General features: G+C 37.4%; 1 protein-coding gene across 1 annotated transcript in view; it reads right to left on the bottom strand.

Annotated features, from left to right (window-relative positions):
- The window catches only part of IL33 (interleukin 33), a 44754-nt gene that overhangs the window by 4898 nt on the left and 13724 nt on the right, over positions 1-26132 (bottom strand). Inside the window, exons 2-3 of the mRNA XM_068552891.1 lie at positions 1209-1334; positions 513-653 (exon numbers count right to left, since the gene is read on the bottom strand). Coding sequence (XP_068408992.1) covers positions 513-653; positions 1209-1302 — 235 coding nt within the window. The 5' untranslated portion in view covers positions 1303-1334. The remainder of the gene's footprint in view (positions 1-512; positions 654-1208; positions 1335-26132) is intronic.

Genomic DNA, 26132 nt, shown 5'->3' with positions numbered 1-26132 from the left:
ATTTTCTTTATAGTATAGAATTATGCTAAAGAAAATAATATATAAAAAATTAAGACTATTAAATATTGAATATTTGCACAAGTATGTGATATAATTTAAAACCATTTTAACAACTATTTAAAATACTTGAGTTGAAATTATATTTAAAAAATATAATAGCTCTTCCTTTTCTTTCATTGTCAAAATGTTGAAGTTTGGGGAGATAATGTGGTTTTTTTCCCCAAAGGATAATGTATTTTTCACAGGAATAATGTATATGAAATTCCAATCCATAGCAAGCATTTCAAAATAATAATGGAATGCTAACTATAGAACGCACATGCATTGTTAGAGCAACTACCCTGTACTTAGTTTGGATACCACTACATGGGCACATCAGCAACAAATGGACAGAAGTTTCTGATATATTTACATGAAATTGTAGACTTGGGGCTGCTTCCTGGAGTGGCACTTCCAAGGTCCGTGTCTTACCTCCCTCCTCACCCTCACACCACCCCTGTGACCAGTCTTACCTTTGATACTTGGAAGACCAGTTGCTGTAGTATATTTCTGGACCCTAGTTTTATCGAAGGTGAAGCTCTTCACAGACTGTCCAATGTGTTCCAGCTCCTGACAGGCAGCGAATACCAGACGTTGCTCTTTGTACTTTTTAGCTGCAGGACAGGTGTAGGAATAAGATTGGACTGTCAGTCCTCACTCTGTGCAGAACCCCTCTCCCATCTCTCCTTTGAGGATTTCCAGTCGAGGCTGCTTGCTGACAATGATGACTGACCCCAGGGTTTCAGTCACCCCATGGTCTGAAGGAATCAATACCTCCTATACACTTATATCCCAATAGGGCACACCCACTGGAGTCCAGGCAAAAGAAAACTAGTCACCCATGGTCTCAACACCCAAAAGGCAACCACTATTCATTTTAGTTTACTTCCTTTAAATGAAAGAAAAAAACACTTAAAAATATTGTAAATATATTTATAATTTTGTATCCTCTATTTTCACTTAATATTATAGCATAACCATTTCTCCCATCCTATTAAAAACTCTATATGCCCTTCTGAAAATGGCTAAAAAATAGTTCATCATCCTTACTCTTTTCCAGAAGGAATTTGGATGAGAAAAAAAATTATGTATCTTGATGTGGTAAGTGAAGGCAAATAGATGCCCATCATTATGTTGAAAAATTATCAGGAAATGCAGTTTCTCCTTACCTGTTCTTGGTGAATGCCTTTTGGTGGTTTCTTTCCTAAAGTAACAGGTCTTCTTTTCTATTTTAAGGCCAGAGCGTAGCTGCATAGAGTACATGGGGCAAACTTCTTCAGCCTTCTGTTGGGATTCTGAGCAATTGAAAAAATTGTGATACCATTTCATTCCATCCATCTTTATCCTTTTACAAACCCTGAGTGTACCAGACCAAGAAAGCAACTACAGGTCCACAGTATCTTATCAGAAACCTTGGGGCCAGTTGTGTTTCAAAATTCAGAGTTTATTAGATTTTAAGATTGTCATGTAGACCATATATTGTATATAACTAGAACACCCAGCAGGGACTAAGGCAGCACCTCATAATAAAAAGTTAATAATTTTATAGTGAAACAGGAAAATTTACATAAAGTGAAATAAATAAAGACCTCATGTGGTTCAGGTCAGGATTTAACTGTCAAATGAGTTCAGGTCGTATTTTGCTGTCAAACGATATACGAAAAACTTTAGGTCTTTAGAAAAGATTTTGATTTCAAAATTGGTTTAAGGGAGTGTGGATCTACATCCAACATATAGCAATTTTTGCCTAACTGAGGGGGAGCTCTTTGATCATATGAAATCTACAATCATTTCTACTTATCTAGAATATACTTTTAATAATTTTGGAGAGATGACTATAGTCTATAAAGGTTATTGATACTAAAAATAGCCAACCCATGTTAGGGAGCTTTCTGCCTATGTTTTCTTCTAGGAGTTTTGTGGTTTCAGGTCTTACATTTAAGTCTTTAATCCATTGGGTGTTAATTTTTGTGAGTGGTGTAGATAGGAGTTATGTTTCATTCTTTTACATGTTATTATCCAGTTTTCCCAGCACCATTTATTGAAGAGACCATCTTTTCTCCATTGAGTATTTTTGACTCCCTTGTCAAATATTATTGTGTCTACAGTGGGCCAAGCACTGTGCTGATAATTCTACATACTGTTTCCTTTAACCCTTCACAAATAATATTGCAAGGTAGGTATTATTCTCTTTGTTTTACAGATGATGATGTGAAGTTCTTAGCAGTCATGACACTTGCCCAAGGTTACAGGTCTGGTGAGAAGTTGTGACTCAAGTGTGTCTAATATCAAAGCTATGCTTCCATCTACCTCCATCTAAAAAAATGCTACACTACAACTTTAGGGAATAGCAAAATGCAAATTGAAATTAAATCAGTTGAAGTAAAAAAAATATAATCAGTTATTCAGTAATTCTTATTTCATTTATCCAAATAAAAATTAAAATCTCAAATAAAACATTAAATTTGTCACTTGGAAATCATAAAAAGGCTTTCAAAGTCAAATAGAAAAGAAAGTTATAACACTTGAGTCATAGGAACTCAATTTCCAACATTATAGTAAATGAATTATCAAGCAATTTATGCAATATAGCCAAATTTCAATTGTTGACAGTAATTCAGAAAATGAAAATAATTACTTGTGATTTGAGATCCATTCTATGATTTTTTTTTATTCTCAAGAAGATTTGCCTTCCTAATATGCTTTTCAAAGTTAAGTGGAATAAACTTTTGTTAGTTACTGTTTTGAATTATCTATATCTTACTTCCAATTCAGATGGGCATCTACCTTTAAGTATCTTCAACGGTCTGAACAGGGCAAGGCCATTAAATCATACTCATTCACCCTGAAAATCCCTAATATTCCTTTATAATACAGATATGTCAGCTATGGTATCTCACATTTATATAGTGCAAAGATAATTTACAAAGCTGTGCCAGAGCCAACACTGAACTTGGTCTCCTGACAACTAATTTAATACAATATGTCATTAATTGCATGTTTTGTGCTGGTCTTAGCCTGTCAATAACCAATGTTGTTTTTGGACTGGCTGTTAAGGTTCTTATTATGATTGCAAGATGACCTTCAGCAATAACCATCAGGAAACTGAAGAAATCAAGGTTAATTAATTATAGGATCTGTAAATTACACTGCATATCTGGGACCCCACAGAGAAGTCACAGGTAGAGAGGGTGCACGGGCGTGGGGTTCTGCTTTTATTGGAGTTGAGGGTGGGAGCCTAGGATAGCGAATTGGTGAATTTAAAACATAAAAGCAGGAATTTAAAGTGTGGGAAGAGAAAAAAAGAAAGTAGTCCAAATGGCCAGTTATGGAAATCAGCCAAGATCTCCTTTTCTTTATTTAGTCTTGTGGCTGGCCATGTATTTATTTGAGATAACCATCTTTGAAGTAGATGCCTCTTTGAAGTGGATACCTCTTTGAAGTGCATGCCTCAGCAATCAAAGCTTAAGTCGGGCACTTGCATTACAAAATAGAAAAACAAAATCCAGCTGTCAGGGTTTACACTATACTGTATCACATTGTCTCTTCAGAGTTAAAAGGCATAAGATGATGCTCTAAGCATGCTCATTCCTGTATGCTTCTCATTATGTGTAGCATCCCATGAGGTATCCCATGCCAGGTATGTCTAATATTGAGAGTGGACTCTTTGGGGAGGAGAATATGGGTCTTTGGTAGTTAGAAGTGAAGGTCATAGCACTGGGGAAATATTATGGATGTAGAAGAATAGAATTGGGGGCTAAATATGTGAATGTAAGGGCTAGCACCTAGTGAGACAAACACTGGGTATAATTCCTTGGGGGCTGACTGTGTTTGAAGTATTTAAAATACTTTACATTGGGAGAGTTTGGAAGAAGGTATACTTTGGTATTTGGGGCAGCTGAAACTGTGGTGTGAGGGTTGTGTTCTTGGGAGGAAAGCATGAAGCTGGCATGGCCATGGGAACTCTGTAGAAGAGAGTGTTCCACTAGGGTCAAAGAGCCAGCTCAAACTTATGAAAAGGCTGTTGCCATTTCCTATGTCTCCATCCTGCTTGATATCTGAAGGCAGTGTATTTATATGGCTTTTAAGGAAATTCTCACAAGCAATTTCTTCATAGCAACTGCATGATGAAATCCCTCAGGCATTTCTGGTGAGTAAATAGGAATGGGCTTGGAAATCTTTTTGTAGAGCTAGACCACAGCTGACAGGAACTACAGAAGGGAATCACTTCATCTTTCATTTTTTCCCCAAACACTAATTTTACCAAGGTCTCTTTGCAGTGTTTACTACCTTTGACCCATTTGTTGCATTTGACTTGGGGACCACATCCTTCTTTGAACCCTTCTTCCCTTATTGTTGTATCAGCTGTCTCCTTGGATTCTCCTTGTTTCCCTCTGATCAGTCCATCTCTGTCTCTTTGTTAGTTCTTCCTTCTCTGCCTGATCCTAAAATGTTGGTGTTCCTGAAGGTTTTGTCCTTTGCCTTTTTTTCTCACTCTAGGCTTTCTTTCTGGGCAATCTTGCTTGCTCCAATGACTTCAATCATCTTTTTATACATTGATGACTCCCCAAACTGTAACTCTACCTTTGGTCTGTCTCCTGAGCTTTATATCTGTTGCTCTTTCTCTACAGAAATTTTGATGCCACAGGGCATTTTGACTAAAGTTACCTTAAAGCATGTCTACTTCTGTCTATGTAGAGCCTTCTGAATTCTGGACATCTCTGCCTGAATGACCTACACATACCCCAAATGCAAATATACTCATAATAAAAAAACAACTTCTTTATCTTTTACCCCCAATATATTCCTCCAGAATTCCCTATCTTTAAAAGCAGTACCTCTATCTGCCATTATCTGCCCAATTTTTAAATCAGAAAGCTGAGAATTATCCATTTTCCCCCTCTCCATCCTTCAATTCATTCAGTTTACCTTACTGATTTCACTTTCTGAACGTATCTGAATTTTAGTCTTTCCATTCTGTCATCTTAGGTCAGGCCCTCATCACCAGACCCCTAAGATGAATGCAGTAGACCTCTGACCAGTTTCTATTTCTACTTTTGCCTCCTTGCTCTATCTTCACTACCACCAACATGATCTTTCCAAAATAAAAATGTCCTGTTTTTCCTCATTTAGACATTTTCAGTTGGTTCCCTTCTGTCCACAGGATAAAGTGAAAGCTCCTTCACTGTAACAGAAGATCTTCTGTGGAGAGCTGTAAACTAAAGGGGGTGATCCCTACTCAGTTCTACCTCCAACTATTGCCATGTAGGGATATGGGCCCATTTGTTGCTAGATCTTCAGATTTTTCGAGAGAAACCACACATTCAGATTTTTATGCAAAATCTCCCAATTTTAAAATGTTGTCTCAATTAAAAAACAACAGTAACACTATTCAGACCAACTAAAATACTCCTGCTGGATGGATATGTCCCAGGGCTCCCGTATTGTGACCTCTGGCTAGATACATAAGGACACTGTATTTTCAGGGCAGGGAAAGGGTTGATGGATGTGGGGGAGAGGAATTAACAGAGGAGAATGACCTGACCCTGAGGAGTAGCTTCCTAGAAACAGGGAAGTAGATGAGTTCGGGGAGAGGCTTTCCTCTAGCTCATGAAGTCCCGTACCCTGTTGGCACTAGAGGTGAAATGCCTTGGTGCTGACCAGAACTCATGTGGGACCTGACTGTGTGGATACCTGTAGTGGTTGGGTATTGCGTTTTATGGCTTTGTGATTGTGTAAGATCCTGCTAGCCCAGGGGAGGAGAAGGAATTAAAATGAACTTTGTTGTTTGGGGGCTCAGAGCAGTTTATTTAGAAAAATAAGATGTGACATTTCTTGCACCTTGAGTTTTGAAAAGCAGTTCATACCTGTCACACACCACACAGGTATCTGTTGAAATTTTAGCCAGGAGTGTTTAAATAATGACAATTATAGTATTAAACTGAGCCAATATTGTTGGGGAAAAAAATCTGGTAAGGAACCATAAAAATAATGTGATGAGATTTGGGATTATCTTTATCATTGTTTCTCTGAATGGTGTAAATAAGCTGTTAGGGCCACTGCACCCTGACAGGTGGGGTTATATTTTCATTTTCCATCAATGCCAGCAACTCTGGTGTATATTCCAGCCTGCTCCCTCCCTCATTCCAGTATCTACATAGAGCCCACATCTCCTAGGGTACAAAGAAAATTCATTCTTTATTAAGAGGGAATTTGGGGACACAGAGTCACTTCTAATGAGTCACTGTTCCTGCAAGGAGCATTTTGACTCAGACATAAATAAAAGAACTAACTTAGCTGTGATTTCCTGGTAATTCAGAAACCACAGTCCAATTACTGGTTTTCCTACTTACGAAAGAAGAGCATGGGTGGGCCAGAGCCTCAGGGAGACAGAAATGATATTCTTTAACACTGCTTTCTCTTCTGGCCTAAAATGTTCAGGGAAATGCAGAAGAGCACAAAGGACAAAGATATGCCAGTCCCCACTACCATTTCTCATGCTCTATTTTCTTTCTGGTCCACCAGAGCTCTGTTAATTCTTTTGTGTTACTGCTCTCAAATGAAAAACATGAGAATAAATTTGCATAATTCTTTTCTAGGATAAGTAATTTTAAGAATCAAAGATGTTAATAGTCCTTTGATCTTAAAACTAAGGCTACTACCTGACTTAGTTACCTTTCACCTTATTCCAAACCCTTTGAGTTTGCAATTGGACAGACTTGAGCATCATTTGGTCAATTCTGCTTTATTTGGGTCCTGGATTATTCAAATATCTTTACTTGTTATTCTCTCCTTTATCAGAAGTCTCAAGTCAAGACCACAAGCTTGATATACCAAAGGTCTTAATAAATGTTTGTTGAATAAAAGTGGGTCTGTTTAAATTTTTGTTAGGAAATCTGGGAAAAAGCTTTTGGGATTTGGTGGCAGGAGGTATGGGTAGAGAAGGGGTTAATATGAAGGGCCATAATTACGTTTATCACTATTAGCAGGTTTAAGTCATCTGAGCCACTCCTGTTCTGTGATACATCAAATAAGCAAAAGTTGGCTGGATATAGTCTGTTTAAAACCAGCACTGACTGTGTTACACATTTATGACCCATCCCTTTCAATTTCAGCTCTTGTATTCTTAGTAGTTTTTGGTAAGGTAGAATGTATAAACATTGGAATAATAAAGATTTGGTAACAGAGAAAAATAGTGTGTAAAACAATCAGAAAGGCTTAAGTCTTTACTTCTCAACTTGGGAGATTTTACCAAGGCTTTGCCTGCTGAGCTGTGCATCTTTGCTGGGGAAATTTTGGTGGTTGAATACTTCATTTTAGGCTTCATTTTTCAGGCTTCTGTTGGATTAACATATAACATTACTTCAATTGTCTCAACTTGAAAACAAACAGAAACAACTGTGGCTAACTCAATATAAAATTGATAACATAGCCACATAGAGAAAATAATAATTTCAGTAAAATTTGAACATCGTATTCTGAATATATATCTATACTAGAAATATAGTGAGAGGACAAAAAGAACTGTAAAGAAATCTTAAACTTTACTTTGTGGGTTTGTTGTTAGAGGAAATATTGGTATTGAAATTCTGAGATTGTTTTTGCTGTACTATGGAATAAAACAAATGTATTGGTGTTAAAGGATTTTCACTGCAGGGAAAAGGAGATATAAATATAAAATAAAAGAAGAAGGGAAAATCCCTGTAGTGTTAAATTTGAATTAGCAATATCAGTGTGCCCATATCTTAGTTTCTACATACTTTCTCCACTAAAAGGAACCAGGATTCTAGATCTGGGCTGGGAAAGTAGAAGTGAACATTGAGTATCTTGTGCCATAAAGCAAGTGAGTCATTAAAAAACTCGTGAGATTGTGTCAAAAGGACACAGGAGCCCCCTTGAAGGGTCTCCTGCTGGGCAAATTTGGCATAGTTTGTGCATCAAAAAAATGATGGTTTCTACCTGGGCTCTTTGGTGGGGCTAATGGCAGACTCTGGGAGGGCTCACGCCAAGGAGTACTTCCCAGAACTTCTGCTGCCAGTGTCCTTGTCCCCATGGTGAGCCACAGCCACCCCCCGCCTCTGCAGGAGACCCTCAACACTAGCAGTCATGTGGATGACAGGCTCTTGGTGCTCCAGCCGGGCATCAGGGCTGTGCCTCTGAGGTGGGAGAGCCAACTTCAGGACACTGGTCCACAAGAGGCCTCCCAGCTCCATGTAATATCAAATGGCGAAAATCTCCCAGAGATCTCCATCTCAACGCCAAGACCCAGCTCCACTCAATGACCAGCAAGCTACAGTGCTGGACACCCTATGCCAAACAACTAGTAAGACAGGAACACAAGCCCATCCATTAGCAGAGAGGCTGCCTAAAATCATAATAAGGCCACAGACACCCCAAAACACACCACCAGACGTGGACCTGCGCACCAGAAAGACAAGATCCAACCTCACCCACCAGAATACAGGCACTAGTCCCTTACACCAGGAAGCCTACACAACCCACTGAACCAACCTTAGCCACTGGGGACAGACAGCAAAAACAATGGGAACTACGAACCTGCAGCCTGCAAAAAGGAGACCAAAAACACAGTAAGTTAAGCAAAATAAGAAGACAGAGAAACACAGAGCAGATGAAGGAGCAAGGCAAAACCCACCAGACCTAACAAATGAAGAGGAAATAGGCAGTCTACCTGAAAAAGAATTCAGAATAATGATAGTAAAGATGATTCAAAATCTTGGAAATAGAATGGCGAAAATACAAGAAATGTTTAACAAGGACCTAGAAGAACTAGAGCAAACAGTGATGAACAACACAATAAATGAAATTAAAAATTCTCTAGAAGGGATCAATAGCAGAATAACTGAGGCAGAAGAACGGATGAGTAACCTGGAAGATAAAATAGTGGAAGTAACTACTGCAGAGCAGAGTAAAGAAAAAAGAATGAAAAGAATTGAGGACAGTCTCAGAGACCTCTGGGGCAACATTAAACGCACCAACATTCGAATTATAGGGGTCCCAGAAGAAGAAGAGAAAAAGAAAGGGACTGAGAAAATATTTGAAGAGATTATAGTTGAAAACTTCCCTAATATGGGAAAGGAAATAGTGAATCAAGTCCAGGAAGCACAGAGAGTCCCATACAGGTTAAATCCAAGGAGAAACACGCCAAGACACATATTAATCAAAGTATCAAGAATTAAATACAAAGAAAAACTATTAAAAGCAGCAAGGGAAAAACAACAAATAACACACAAGGCAATCCCCATACGGTTAACAGCTGATGTTTCAGCAGAAACTCTGCAAGCCAGAAGGGAGTGGCAGGACATATGTAAAGTGATGAAGGAGAAAAACCTACAACCAAGGTTACTCTACTCAGCAAGGATCTCATTCAGATTTGACGGAGAAATTAAAACCTTTACAGACAAGCAAAAGCTAAGAGAATTCAGCACCACCAAACCAGCTTTACAACAAATGCTAAAGAAACTTCTCTAGGCAGGAAACACAAGAGAAGGAAAAGACCTACAAAAACAAACCCAAAACAATTAAGAAAATGGTAATAGGAACATACATATCGGTAATTACCTTAAATGTAAAGGGATTAAATGCTCCAACCAAAAGACATAGACTGGCTGAATGGAAACAAAAGCAAGACCCATATATGTTCTGTCTACAAGAGACCCACTTCAGACCTAGGGACACATACAGACTCAAAGTGTGGGGATGGAAAAAGATATTCCATGCAAATGGAAATCAGAAGAAAGCTGGAGTAGCTATTCTCATAGCAGACATAATAGACTTTAAAATAAAAACTATTACAAGAGACAAAGAAAGACACTGCATAATGACCAAGGGATCAATCCAAGAGGAAGATATAACAATTGTAAATATTTATGCACCCAACATAGCGTTTCCCTTATGTATTGAGGTGCTCCTAACAGCCATAAAAGAGGAAATCGACAGTAACACAATAAGAGTAGGGGACTTTAACACCCCACTTTCACCAATGGACAGATCATCCAAAATGAAAATCAATAAGGAAACACAAGCTTTAAATGATACATTAAACAAGATGGACTTAATTGATATTTATAGGACATTCCATCCAAAAACAACAGAATACACATTCTTCTCAAGTGCTCATGGAACATTCTCCAGGATAGATCATATACTGGGTCACAAATAAAGCCTTGGTAAATTTAAGAAAATTGAAATCATATCAAGTATCTTTTCTGACCACAATGCTATGAGACTAGATATCAATTACAGGGAAAAAAATCTGTAAAAAATACAAACACATGGAGGCTAAACAATACATTACTAAATAACCAAGAGATCACTGAAGAAATCAAAGAGGAAATCAAAAAATACCTAGAAACAAATGACAATGAAAACACGATGACCGAAAACCTATGGGATGCAGCAACAGCAGTTCTAAGAGGGAACTTTATAGCAATATAATCCTGCTTTAAGAAACAAGAAACATCTCAATCAAACAACCTAACCTTACACCTAAAGCAATTAGAGAAAGAAGAACAAAAAAAATCCCGAAGTTAGCAGAAGGAAAGCAATCATAAAGATCAGATCAGAAATAAATGAAAAAGAAATGAAGGAAACGATAGCAAAGATCAATAAAACTAAAAGCTGGTTCTTTGAGAAGATAAACAAAATTAATAAACCACTAGCCAGACTCATCAAGAAAAAAAGGGAAAAGACTCAAATCAATAGAATGGGAAATGAAAAAGGAGAAGTAACAACTGACACTGCAGAAATACAAAGGATCATGAGAGATTACTACAAGCAACTCTATGCCAATAAAATGGACAACCTGGAAGAAATGGACAAATTCTTAGAAAGGCACAACCTGCTGAGACTGAACCAAGAAGAAATAGAAAATATGAACAGACCAATCACAAGCACTGAAGTTGAAACTGTGATTAAAAATCTTCCAACAAACAAAAGCCCAGGACCAGATGGCTTCACAGGCGAATGCTGTCAAACATTTAGAAAAGAGCTAACACCTATCCTTCTCAAACTCTTCCAAAATATAGCAGAGGGAGGAACACTCCCAAACTCATTCTACGAGGCCACCATCACCCTGATACCAAAACCAGACAAAGATGTCACAAAGAAAACTACAGGCCAATATCACTGATGAACATAGATGCAAAAATCCTCAACAAAGTACTTGCAAACAGAATCCAACAGCACATTAGAAGGATCATACACCATGATCAAGTGGGGTTTATCCCAGGAATGCAAGGATTCTTCAATATACGCAAATCAATCCATGTGATACACCATATTAACAAATTGAAGGGGAAAAAACCATATCATCGTCTCAATAGATGCAGAGAAACCTTTCAACAAAATCCAACATCCATTTATGATAAAAACCCTGCAGAAAGTAGGCATAGAGGGAACTTTCCTCAACATAATAAAGGCCATATATGACAAACCCACAGCCAACATCGTCCTCAATGGTGAAAAACTGAAACCATTTCCACTAAGATCAGGAACAAGACAAGGTTGCCCACTCTCACCGCTATAATTCAACGTAGTTTTGGAAGTTTTAGCCGCAGCAATCAGAGAAGAAAAAGAAATAAAAGGAATCCAAATTGGAAAAGAAGAAGTAAAGCTGTCACTGTTTGCAGATGACAGGATACTATACATAGAGAATCCTAAAGATACTACCAGAAAACTACTAGAGCTAATCAATGAATTTGGTAAAGTAGCAGGATACAAAATTAATGCACAGAAATCTCTTGCATTCCTATACACTAATGATGAAAAATCAGAACAAAAATTAAGGAAACACTCCCATTTACCATTGCAACAAAAAGAATAAAATATCTAGGAATAAACCTACGTAAGGAGACAAAAGACCTGTATGCAGAAATTTATAAGACACTGATGAAAGTAATTAAAGATGATACAAACAGATGGAGAGATATACCATGTTCTTGGAGTGGAAGAATTAACATTGTGAAAATGACTATACTACCCAAAGCAATCTACAGATTCACTGAAATCCCTATGAAACTACCACTGGCATTTTTCACAGAACTAGAACAAAAAATTTCACAATTTGTATGGAAACACAAAAGACTCCGAATAGCCAAAGCAATCTTGAGAAAGAAAAACGGAGCTGGAGGAATCAGGTTCCCTGACTTCAGACTCTACTACAAAGCTACAGTAATCAAGACAGTATGGTACTGGCACAAAAACAGAAATATAGATCCATGGAACAGGATTGAAAGCCCAGAGATAAACCCACGCACATATGGTCACCTTATCTTTGATAAAGGAGGCAAGACTATACAGTGGAGAAAAGACAGCCTCTTCAATAAGTGGTGCTGGGAAAACTGGACAGCTACATGTAAAAGAGTGAAATTAGAACACTCTCTAACACCATACACAAAAATAAACTCAAAATGGATTAAAGACCAAAATGTAAGGCCAGACACTATCAAACTCTTAGAGGAAAACTTAGGCAGAACACTCTATGACATAAATCACAGCAAGATCCTTTTTGACCCACTTCCTAGAGAAATGGAAATAAAAACAAAAATAAACAAATGGGATCTAAAACTTAAAAACGTTTGCACAGCAAAGGAAACCATAAACAAGATGAAAAGACAACTCTCAGAATGGGAGAAAATATTTACAAATGAAGCAACTGACAGAGGATCAATCTCCAAAATTTACAAGCAGCTCATGCAGATCAATATCAAAAAAAAACCAAACAACCCAATCCAAAAATGGGCAGAAGACCTAAATAGACATTTCTCCAAGGAAGATATACAGATTGCCAACAAACACATGAAAGAATGCTCAACATTCTCTAATCATTAGAGAAATGCAAATCAAAACTACAATGCGATATCATCTCACACCGGTCATAATGGCCATCATCAAAAAATCTACAAACAATAAATGCTGGAGAGGGTGTGGAGAAAGGGAACACTTATGCATTGTTGGTGGGAATGTAAACTGATACAGCCACTATGGAGAATAGTATGGAGATTCCTTTAAAAACTAAAAATAGAACTACCATATGACCCAGCAATCCCACTACTGGGCATATACCCTGAGAAGACCATAATTCAAAAAGAGTCGTGTACCACAATGTTCATTGCAGCTCTATTTACGATAGCCAGGACATGGAAGCAACCTAAGTGTCCATCATCGGATGAATGGATAAAGAAGATGTGGCACATATATACAATGGAATATTACTCAGCCATAAAAAGAAACGAAATTGAGTTATTTGTAGTGAGGTGGATGGACCTAGAGTCTGTCATACAGAGTGAAGTAAGTAAGAAAGAGAAAAACAAATACCATATGCTAACACATATATATGGAATCAAAAAAAAAAAAAAAGGTCATGAAGAACCTAGTGGCAAGACGGGAATAAAGACACAGACCTACTAGAGAATGGACTTGAGAATATGGGGAACGGGAAGGGTAAGCTGGCATGAAGTGAGAGAGTGGCATGGACATATATACACTACCAAACGTACAATAGATAGCTAGTGGGAAGCAGCCGCATAGCACAGGGAGGTCAGCTCGGTGCTTTGTGACCACCTAGAGGGGTGGGATAAGGAGGGTGGGAGGGAGGGAGACACAAGAGGGAAGAGATATGGGGACATATGTATATGTATAACTGATTCACTTTGTTATAAAGCAGAAACTAACACACCATTATAAAGCAATTATACTCCAATAAAGATGTTAAAAAAATGATGGTAATTGACTATAAAGCATTTTATGAAAAAAGAAACCTGCAATTCCATAGCATTTCTCAAGAATGAATGAATGAGATTTATTCATTATAGAAGGTATGATAGAATTAGGAAAATCACCATTTGCAGCCCCCAATTTAATGCTTGACTCAGGCAAGGATCATCAGTGATGCTGTTCCTCGATTATCAAGCTGGGTTGTAGTACCATATTGAAAGAATATGGAGTTCTCTTATAAATTGCAGAAAACTATGTATTCTTTCAGTAGGGTACTACAAGCTGGCTTCATCATCAAGGTAAGACGCTGGAGCTGTGGTTTGTGGAGGGAGCAAGACTGCTCCTCCAGTCTTAAATTCTAATATTGCCTGTAATTCTATAATAGTTAATGCTTCTTTTATTAAGCATTGCCCTCTTTTTGCTAGATTAAAAAATATTAAATCCAAATTATCCCAGGAGTGGTTACTACTTAAGTCTCTTATAAACTTCATTAGGATCAGTCTTCTAGCAGAGTAAAGGAGGAGCATTGAGTTCCTGGGTTAGAGGACTCATTGGAAGATGAACTTCATGCACCTTTATTTTTGCCCCTTGCCAAACCCCCAATATTCTGAACTTCCAAATTTTCTTGTTTAGATGGAACTAGAATCTCACACATAGCCATTCTATTTACAGCCAGTCTCATGAGCAAAATCCTTCAATGATAACATAGTTGAGATTCCCTACTCTCCCCCTGGGAATGAATGTTATCTTCCATGGGAGTGAATATTGTCCTCACAGAGAATGAGGACCTCACATCAATCCTTACCTTCTTCCTCTGATTCTCCCTCCTTTATTGATTAACAACACTTAGAAGCAGAGAACTTTAGACATCATTTACTGAGCCCCTAACTCTATAGATAAGTAAGCTAGGACTGAAAGGTTAAGTGCCTTGCCCAGGATCACAAAAGCAGAACCAGGACCAGAATCTAGTCTCCTGATTTCCATCTCTATGCCAGAGCTTCCTGATCCTGTCTCCTCTGTTCTCCCTCCAAATGTAGAAAGAAAATAATCAGAACTGGGAATTTAACTTGAAATGCTCATGCAATTGTCCAACTTCTTTTAAATACTAAATTTCAGAATACGGTATTTAATTTGTAACCATAATGTGGGGTAGTGCAGTTAGGTAACCTTATTGTGCTAAATTTTAAATTTTACAGAAAATAGTACCCTGCACACAGTAGGCGTTCAGGTAATATTTTACTGATAACATTAAAATTGCATTGCTGGATTTGTTTGTTTGTTTTTCTCTTTTATTCAAGAATCCTTATGTCCTAGAAAAAAGTTCTTCTGGAGAGACATTAAAAAAAAGTTGTATTTTCAAATAAATCTGGGAAATGTTTCAATCTATATGCCACTTCTTGGGAAATCAGAATTCATATTAGCATAGTAAAGGTGTTGACAGTCCCTCATTGAAAAATTGTGGGTACCTTTGTTTAACTAATTATTTTCAGTAATTATTTGATCTTGTAATCTCCTCAACTCCCTCTATTAACACTCCTGTGGCTAGTTTGAGAGAACACACTTCAAGGAACTCTACTCTAAACCAACATTAGCTTGCAGAGTTATGTAAGATAGATAAGAAACGGAAATATCACATTTAAAATGGAGTCACTGACGCAGAGAAAGACAGCTGCTTTTTAAGAATCACATGATGAGTCAAAAGCACAGTCAGGAAATATTTTCTAATCCTAGTCTAAAAAACAAAGCATTTTCTTTTAACAACCTACAAATCTTTTACTTTAAAAATATGATCACTCTTTTTATAATGTTTTCAGACTTAAAATTCAGTATTTATTCTCTTATTTTTAAATCAGAAATATTAGAGTAAATGGCAATGTAAACATTACTGGTTCTTTTGTGCTGCTTTTTCCGATAACATATGGCAAATATTCTCGCATACTGGTTATGATACTTACCTAAGTTATAAATGTGAAGGGCTGGTCTCAAATGATGAGGTCTCCTGTTATCCACACTTGGTGGTAGTTGATGCAATTATGTTCCAGCTCTACTTATATATACACAGACTTGGATTAAGCAACATCGGATGAATGAGGCAATGCAAATAGAGCTAGTTGAATGGGTTGAATGAGTGGGAACATATTCCCACAGCCAAATCCTAAACAGAGCTTTTAGATTGTTTTAGCTGTAGCACTTTCAATGAGTTGTACTCAGCCGTTAACTATTATAAAACGTCTATGACATGGACTCTTCGTAGTGTTTATTGCTCACTATAGAGCATGTAAGGACACAACTTTATCTACCAATGAACTTATAAAGGCTTACCAAGAATCACAACACACACGCAGCTGTCACTTGCAACATTGGTAATATTAGAAAAAAAAGAAAAGGGAAAAACTGGAAACAGCCAAAGAGTTAATCATTTAATTGCATTTTTCTTTTCTACAGAAAGTTAAAAACTTTTTAAGTAATTCTTTTCTTGTTATAAAAATGATGTACGTGCACCTAGAAAATGTGTAAATGACAGGAAACCATGTATACTGTAGATCCTGACATTCTTTTTTCAATGCAGATATACTATGCACATCTATTTTTTAAAAAAGTAGAATCATACTGCAAATGTTATTTTGTAAGCTGCTTTTTTCATTACACAATTAACTTACATCATAAACATTTCCACATGTCAAAATAATTTTTTTTTACAGGAAGCATTACAAATAGCATTCAATCATATAAATATACCACAAGCAATCTTGTATTGATTAACTCTTTGGCTGTTTCCAGTTTTGCCCTTTTCTTTTTTTTCTAATATCACCAATGTTGCAACTGACAGCTGTGTGTGTGTGTGTGTGTGTGTGTGTTATGATTCTTGGCAAGCCTTTGTAAGGTCATTGGTAGATAAATTCATAGTAGCAAGAATGCTGGATCAAAGGGTACGTGCATCTCATATTTTGATAGATATTATCCAATTGACTTCAAAAGGTTTGTATTGATTTATAATTTTTCAGCAATTCAGGTGAGTGCCCTTTTCTCCATTGCCTTAGCAGCAATGGGGAGTCATCACCTTTAAAATGTTTGCCTTTCAGAAGAGTGGGAAATATCTCATGGTTTTGAATTTTGTTTCTTTAATTATTTAGCGAGATTGAACATCTTTTTAAAAAACATATTTGTTGTGTCTGTAAATTAATGATTTATATGAACTCTTAAATTAAGAAATGAAACCGTTGTTGGTGAAAATTTATCCCCAGTACCATTTATTTTTAGACTTTCTTAATTGCATTTTTTAAATTTTTGACATAAGTTTTCAAATATTATGTGGTAAAATTTAATCACCGTTTTCTTAGAACTTCTGGATTTTGTGTCCTGCTTCAAAAGACCTTCCCTTCTCCAAGATTATAAATAAATTTATTATGCCACTTTCTAAAACTTTTATTCTTTACTATTACTATTTAATACCTAAATCTTTAATCTACTATTACTTTTATTATAAAGAGTAAGTTAGGTACCATACGACCCAGCAATCCCACTACTGGGCATATACCCTGAGAAAACCATAATTCAAAGAGTCATGTACCACAATGTTCATTGCAGCTCTATTTAGAGTAGCCAGGACCTGGAAGCAACCTAAGTGTCCATCGACAGATGACTGGATAAAGAAGATGTGGCACATATATACAATGGAATATTACTCAGCCATAAAAAGAAACGAAATTGAGTTATTTGTAGTGAGGTGGATGGACCTAGAGTCTGTCATACAGAGTGAAGTAAGTAAGAAAGAGAAAAACAAATACCATATGCTAACACATAAATATGGAATCTAAAAAAAAAAAAAGTTCTGATGAACCTAGGGGCAGGACATGAATAAAGACACAGATGTAGAGAATGGACTTGAGGGCACAGGGAGGGGGAAAGGTAAGCTGGGATGAAGAGAGTGGAATGGACATATATACACTACCAAATGTAAAATAGATAGCTAGTGGGAAGCAGCCGCATAGCACAGGGAGATCAACTTGGTGCTTTGTGACCACCTAGAAGGGTGGGATAGGGAGTGTGGGAGGGAGACACAAGAGGGAGGAGATATGAGGATATATGTATATGTATAGCTGATTCACTTTGTTATAAAGCAGAAACTAACACACCATTGTAAAGCAATTATACTCCAATAAAGATGTTAAAAAAAAAAAAAAAAGAGTAAGTTGGGGATTTTTTCCCCCCAAATGCTTATCCCAAACACACGTGTAAGCCAATTTAGATAAGGTGAAGTTTCATGTTATGTGGGGCATAGCATGCAGAGAGATGAGAATGTAACAGTAAGGAGTTTGAATTTTATTCTATAGCCAACAGGAATCTTTTGAAAGTTTTTTAAGCAGTTGAGAAATATCAAAGATGTGTTTTATGAATGTAATTTTATGGCTGTGTGAAGGACTAGAAGGAAGGAAAGAAGGCCATTTAGGAGGCCAATTAAATTACCCAGGCAAAAAGCAGTGAGGGCAGAGCTAGCACAATGTTAGTGAGACTAGTAAGGAGAGGATGTAGGTGATGAGTGCTGCAGGCATTTCATAAGAGTCCTTGAATGTTAGAGTGAGAAAGGGCTCCAGAGATCCCTGGTCCTAGCTCCACTAAGTCTCACAGCCCCTTAGTGGCTGAGTCAGTATTAGAATCCAACTTCATTCCCAGTTAGGGTTGTGTCCACCACAGAATCTGCATAATTCTTTTTGGATATGGGTATATCAGTTCTGGACTGGGGAAGGGGAGGTAAAGGGAAGTGAAAGTGGTACCAGTGGTTCAGGGTAGGAAACTCAGGTGGGGAGTTCATTGGCAGGAACAGGTAATGAGTGTAATGTGGGGCAAATGGTATCTCAAACTTGAGGAACAATTAAATGGAAATTTCAGCAGGGAGCTGGAACTGGGTTGTGGGTGGGGGAGGTCAGACTTAGCCATGTAGATTTGTTCATTTGTGAAAGCATAGGGGTTGATGGCGTGGGAGCAAATGAGATGGTCTCAGCTGAGTGTGGAGCAGGAGGAGAAAGCTGTGTCTAGACGGAACTATGGAGAATCTTAAATTTAAGGGGTAAGAGAAGAAAAGGAGTTAATAAAGAAGATCAGAAAGAGAAGCAGAAAAAAAGATGTCATATATGAAGGCTAAGAAGGAAGATCCTGGAACTTCCCTGGTGGTCCAGTGGTTAAGACTTTGCTTTCCAATGCAGGAGGTGTGGGTTCGATCCCTGGTCAGGGAGCTAAGATCCCACATGCCTTGTGGCCAAAAAGAAAAAAAAAACAAAACATAAAACAGAAGCAATATTGTAACAAATTCAATAAAGAATTTAAAAACGGTCCACATCAAAAAAAAATCTTTAAAAAAAAGAAAGAAAGGAGATCCTCTCAAAAAGGAACATTTGATGACGAGCACTGCAGAGACCTAACAGGAGATTAGAGACCTTGGAGAGAGTCCTTTAATTAATTTTTTTAAAAAATTTAAAAAACTTTCTGAAAAAAATAATGGCGGTCAGGATGAGGCTTTGTGAGTGAGCTGTGAAAGAGGACTAAAGAATCATTAAAACAGGCACTGAAGTCACTGAGGATGATGACAGCAGAGGCAACATCAAACAGAAAAGGATGTTGGGGTCCCAGGTAACCAGAATGGAAAGAAATTAACATAAGTAGTTGGGCCCAGGGTTGGGGTTACCAAGGGCAGTGGAAAATGAGAAATGTGCCACTTTCTTTATTGGCCATGTGACACGGGCACACAATGAAAGAGAGCGGGTTTTGAGAATAGTGGTGTCACCAGGGGAAAGCCATATTTTAGATAATAAAAGGAAATAGAAGGAGCTTTTTAAGAAAAAAGGAGGGAGGAGAGGGTAAGAGTGTGCATGTACTGGGAGGGGAACATTCCAGAGGAAATGACATACATTTAAATTACAAAAAAATAAAAATAATAACCTGGAAGGAGATTTTAATCAAGAAATAGTATCTTAAATAGAAATTCATTAGTTGGTAATTAATTTCTGAACAACAACAACAACAGAAATGTATGAGGTATAGTCATTTCCAAAGTTGCCATGTGTGTGATTGCTTCTTTGGCTGGAGAAGGCTTCAGGAACCTACATTTAACAAATACTGTGTGCCCATTACTTGCCAGGGACTATCTATTCCTTCAGCATTAACCCATGGGACACTGCACAGAAATTTTCATTTCACTTTGTCATGCTATCTATCGATACATCTGATCAACTAGAAAATTGTTTATTGAATCACTGACCTTCTCTTATGGCAATGCTCTTTGATTAGCAGTTTCCCTCTTTTAAAATACTGATATCCTTAAGAATGTTAAGTTGGCTGCTGGTCTTTCTTTCCTTATTGTGAATTTTACTTTTAAAATGAATTAATTTAATCAGATTGGTTTCTTGTGAGGAGTCTTGTTAAAATGCAGAGTTTACAAGAAATTTTTATTAAAAATACATTTTCATTATGGAAAATTTGGATGATATAGAAAATAGAAAGTTTCAACTTTGATGTCCTAGAAAGTAGTTAAATACATTGAAAAGAAACATGACTAGTAATCATTGTAGGGAAATCACAACCTCTCTAAGGTCCCAAGTTCACAAGTGGTGTGGATTTGTATCTGAACAGGGTGCTGCCTCATAATAACAAAAATAAATCAAACACTTGTTTAGTGCTGGGCTAGGTGCTGGGGATACAGTAGTGAACAAAGCAGACTTCTTCCTACCCTCCTGGAGTTTATTCGTTTTTGGGCGAGATACATTTTGAGCAAATAGTCACACAAATAAATCATTTATGAACATGATAAATAAGAATTAGGCTGGTAACGAAAATAAAGGAGTAGAGCGGTACTAAGGTAGTGTAGTCAGAGAATGTGGCATTTAAGCTGTACCCAAAGGGTGTGAAGAATATATGGCAGAGAGGGGACAGAGGATGCCTTCTGGACAGAGAAAACTCCGGGGGCAAAGGCCCTGACAGAACTTGTATTGTTTAGGGAACTAAGAGGGCCAGTGTGGCTGGAGAAGATTAGGCAATGGGAAGGGTATAATATAATGGGGTTGAAGATGGAAGTAGACAGAAGCCAGGTAGGGTTGGGCCCTGGAAGCCAGGGAAAGGAACTTGGATTTTATTCAAAGTGCAATGGTCCAAGAAGAAGACATAACATTGTAAATATCTATGCACCCAACATAGGAGCACCTCAATACATAAGGCAAATGCTAACAGCCATAACAGGGGAAATTGACAGTAACACAATAACAGTAGGTGACTTTAACACCCCACTTACACCAATGGACAGATCATCCAAATAGAAAATAAATAAGTTAACACAAGCTTTAAATGACACATTAGACCAGATGGACTTAATTGATATTTATAGGACATTGCATCCAAAACCAACAGAATACACTTTCTTCTCAAGTGCACAAGGAACATTCACCAGGATAGATCACATCTTGGGTCACAAATGAAGCCTTGGTAAATTTAAGAAAATTGAAATCATATCAAGCATCTTTTCCGACCAAAACACTATGAGACTAGTTATCAATTACAGGAAAAAAGACTGTAAAAAAATACAAACACATGGAGGCTAAACAATATGCTACTAAACAACCAAGATATCATGGAAGAAATCAAAGAGGAAATCAAAAAATACCTAGAAACAAATGACAATGAAAACACGATGACCCAAAATCTATGGGATGCAGCAAAAGCAGTCCTAAGAGTGAAGTTCATAGCAATGCAATCCTACATCAAGAAACAAGAAAAATCTCAAATAAACAACCTAACCTTACATCTAAAGCAATTAGAGAAAGAAGAACAACAACAAAAAAAACCCCCAAAGTTAGCACAAGGAAAGAAATTATAAAGATCAGATCAGAAATAAACGAAAAAGAAATGAAGGAAACAATAGCAAAGATCAATAAAACTAAAAGCTGGTTCTTTGAGAAGATAAACAAAATTGTTAAACCATTAGCCACACTCATCAGGAAAAAAAGGGAGAAGACTCAAATCATCAGAATTAGAAATGAAAAAAGAGAAGTAACAACTGACACCACAGAAATACAGAGGATCATGAGAGATTACTACAAGCAACTATATCCCAATAAAATGGACAACGTGGAAGAAATGGACAAATTCTTAGAAAAGTACAACCTTCCAAGACTGAACCAGGAAGAAATAGAAAATGTGAACAGACACATCACAAGCACTGCAATTGAAACTGTGATTAAAAATCTTCCAACAAACAAAAGCCCAGAGCCAGATGGCTTCATAGGAGAATCCTATCAAACATTTAGAGAAGAGCTAACACCTATCCTCTCAAACTCTTCCAAAATATAGCAGAGGGAGGAACACTCCCAAACTCATTCTACGAGACCACTATCACCCTGATACCAAAACCAGACAAAGATGTCACAAAGAAAGAAAACTACAGGCCAATATCACTGATGAACATAGATGCAAAAATCCTCAACAAAATACTCGCAAACAGAATCCAGCAGCACATTAAAAGGATCATACACCATGATCAAGTGGGGTTTATCCCAGGAATGCAAGGATTCTTCAATATATGCAAATCAAGCAATGTGATATATCATGTTAACAAATTGAAGGATGAAAACTGTATGATAATCTCAATAGTTGCAGAAAAAAGCTTTTGACAAAATTCAACTCCCATTTATGATTAAAAACTCTCCAGAGTTTTTAATCAAAATAAAAAATAAAAAAGCCAATAAAAGGCATATATGACAGACCCACAGCCAACATCATTCTCAATAGTGAAAAACTGAAACCATTTCCTCAAAATCAGGAACAAGACAAGGGTGCCCACTCTCAGAACTATTACTCAACATAGTTTTGGAAGGTTTAGCCACAGCAGTCAGAGAAGAAAAAGAAATAAAAGGAATCCAAATTGGAAAAGAAGAAGTAAAGCTGTCACTGTTTGCAGATGACATGATACTATACATAGAGAATCCTAAAGATGCTACCAGAAAACTACTAGAGCTAATTAATGAATTTGGTAAAGTAGTAGGATACAAAATTAATGCACAGAAATCTCTTGCATTCCTATACACTAATGATGAAAAATCAGAACAAAAATTAAGGAAACACTCTCATTTACCATTGCAACAAAAAGAATAAAATATCTAGGAATAAACCTACCTAAGGAGGCAAAAGACCTGTAAACAGAAAACTATAAGACACTGATGAAAGAAATCAAAGACGATACAAACAGATGGAAAGATATACCATGTTTTTGGATTGGAAGAATCAACATTGTGAAAATGACTATACTACCCAAAGCAATCTACAGATTCAATGCAGTTCCTATCAAATTACCAATGGCATTTTTCACAAAAGTAGAACAAAATATTGTACAATTTGTATGGAAACAGAAAAGACTCCAAATAGTGAAAGCAATTTTGAGAAAGAAAAACGGAGCTGGAGAAATCAGGCTCCCTGACTTCAGACTATACTACAAAGCTACAGTAATCAAGACAGTATGGTACTGGCACAAAAACAGAAATATAGATCCATGGAACAGGATAGAAAGCCCAGAGATAAACCCATGCACATATGGTCACCTTATCTTTGATAAAGGAGGCACAAATGTGCAATGGAGAAAGACAGCCTCTTCAATAAGTGGTGCTGGGAAAACTGGACAGCTACCTGTAAAAGAATGAAATTAGAACACTACTTCACACCATACACAAAGATAAGCTCAAAATGGATTAAAGACCTAAATGTAAGTCCAGTTATTACAAAATTCTTAGAGGAAAACATAGGCAGAACACTCTATGAAATAAATCACAGTAAGATCCTTCTGACCCACCTCCTAGAGTAATGGTAATAAAAGCAAAAATAAACAAATGGGACCTAATGAAACTTAAAACCTTTTGCACAGCAAGGGAAACTATAAACAAGATGAAAAGACAACCCTTAGAATGGGAGAAAATATTTGCAAATAAAACACTGACAAAGGATTAATCTCCAAAATATACAAGCAGCTCATGCAGCTCAGTATAAAAAAAAAAAAACAACCCAATCCCAAATTGGGTGGAAGACCTAAATAGACATTTCTCCAAAGTAGACATACAGATTGCCAACAAACACATGAAAAGATGCTCAACATCACTAATCATTAGGGAAATGCAAATCAAAACCACAATGAGGTATCATCTCACACCAGTCAGAATGGCCATTATCAAAAAATCTAGAAACAATAAATGCTGGAGAGGGTGTGGAGAAAAAGGAACCCTCCTGCACTGTTGGTGGGAATGTAAATTGATGCAGCCACTATGGAGAACAGTATGGAGGCTCCTTAAAAAACTAAAAATAGAACTACCATATGACCCAGCAATCCCACTACTGGGCATATACCCTGAGAAAACCATAATTCAAAAAGATATATGTACCACAATATTCATTGCACCCCTATTTACAATAACCAGGACATGGAAGGAACCTAAATGTCCATCGACAGATGAATGGATAAAGAAGATGTGGCACATATATACAATGGAATATTACTCAGCCATAAAAAAGAACGAAATTGAGTTGTTTGTAACGAGGTGGACGGACCTAGAGTCTGTCATACAGAGTGAAGTAAGTCAGAAAGAGAAAAATACCATATGCTAACGCACATATATGGAATCTAAAAAAAAATGGTACTGATGAATCTAGTAGCAGGGCAGGAATAAAGATGCAGATGTACAGAATGGACTTGAGGAAACAGAGGGGGAGGGGGAAGCTGAGAAGAAGTGAGAGAGCAGCCCTGACATGTATACAGTACCAAATGCAAAATGGATGGCTAGTGGGAAGCTGCTCCATAGCACAGGGAAATAAACTCGATGCTTTGTGATGACGTAGAGTGCTGGGATAGGGAGGGTGGGAGGGAGGCTCAAGAGGGAGGGGGTGTGGGAATATATGTATACATATAGCTGATTCACTTTGTTGTACAACAGAAAATAACACAACATTGTAAAGCAATTATACTCCAGTAAAGATTGACAAAACAAAACAAGAAAACAAAGTACAATGGGAAACCAAAGAAGGGTTTTAAGTAATATGGAATATTACTTAGTTTTTAAAAGAGTGCTCTGGCTGCCATTTTAGGAACAGATGGAGGGCAGTAAGAGGGTAGGAATGAAACCAGTAGGTAGTCTGCATTAGTGCAAACTCTTAATAATGATGGTGGTGGCGATAATGCTAACGGTTATAACAGTTACAGTATCTTGGGCATCTTCTGTGGGTCAGATGTTTTACATACATTATTTATAATTGTTACCATGACACTAGTATTTGAATATGATTGCCTCCATTTTAGAAGTGAGGAAATAGAGGCTCAGAGAGATTAAGTATCTTGGAAAAGGCCACATAGCTAATAAGTAACAAAGCCAGAATCTGAAATCGGGTCCATCTGGTTCTTTCTCTTATTCCATGGAAGTCATTGGTAGAATGAGGTAGAATTAAATTCCTGGGCCTTTAATTCCATTCACTGTCTCATCAAGATTGCATGTTCTTGTTTGTGCAGAGGGTCTCTGAGGGTGTGGTGGGATTACACAACCCATTGTTGGGTACCAGGAAATCACTGAAGGAAGTCAGCCTCCCAAAACTGGTCCTGGCTGGTAGGAGGAAGAAAAAATGGGGATTATGGCTAAGCTTGGCAACACTGTATGACTTAATTCTGAGAGATTTTGCAGGGAAGCAGAAGGGAGAAGGTAAGACAGGAGTGTGCTCACACTGACCCTCTACTCCCTTGGTTGTGGTGGCTTCACTTCTTTCTTGGGGGAGATCAGAATAAGTGATGTCGAAGAAAGGGAGGTTGAGTTTGGGGAACCATGAGAAAGCACTCAAACTGAATCACTTCCTGTCCCCCACTCCCCACTGCTCTGTAAGTTTCTACATGCCTCCTAGGGAGAGGAAACACTCTATTAAGAAACCTGGCAAATCAATCTATGACTCAAGCCAAACCTTTTGTTAGAGGAGGGGAAGGGTGGTATGAGTTTTTAGGGAAACTTTCTTTTATGTCTTTAAGGTAAATAACACAGTATTTGTAAAACACTTCTATGCTTTCTTACGGTCTTCCTGGATGCAGTCTTATCTAATCATTTTTGTACACTGGTACGACCTGCCCTTCAAACTTTGTAGCCTCATACAGCCCCTTCCTCCATGCCCTGTGCATTTTAGACCCACTGGACTATTTACTGTTCCTCAAGCTACCATGCACTTTCACATCTCCATGCCTTGCTCAAGTTGTTCCTCTTGCTAAAGTTGCCTCTTCCCCTTTACCTGGGAAACTTCTATTTAACCCTTAGAGCTCAATTCAAATTCCTTTGTCTCCCAATCAGCAGAATTTATTG

The sequence above is a fragment of the Eschrichtius robustus genome, chromosome 10, assembly GCF_028021215.1.
Source record: "Eschrichtius robustus isolate mEscRob2 chromosome 10, mEscRob2.pri, whole genome shotgun sequence".
In the NCBI taxonomy this organism is placed as follows: domain Eukaryota; kingdom Metazoa; phylum Chordata; class Mammalia; order Artiodactyla; family Eschrichtiidae; genus Eschrichtius; species Eschrichtius robustus.
The sequence above is the reverse complement of the archived record's forward strand: the minus strand, read 5'-3'. Positions and strand labels throughout refer to the sequence as shown.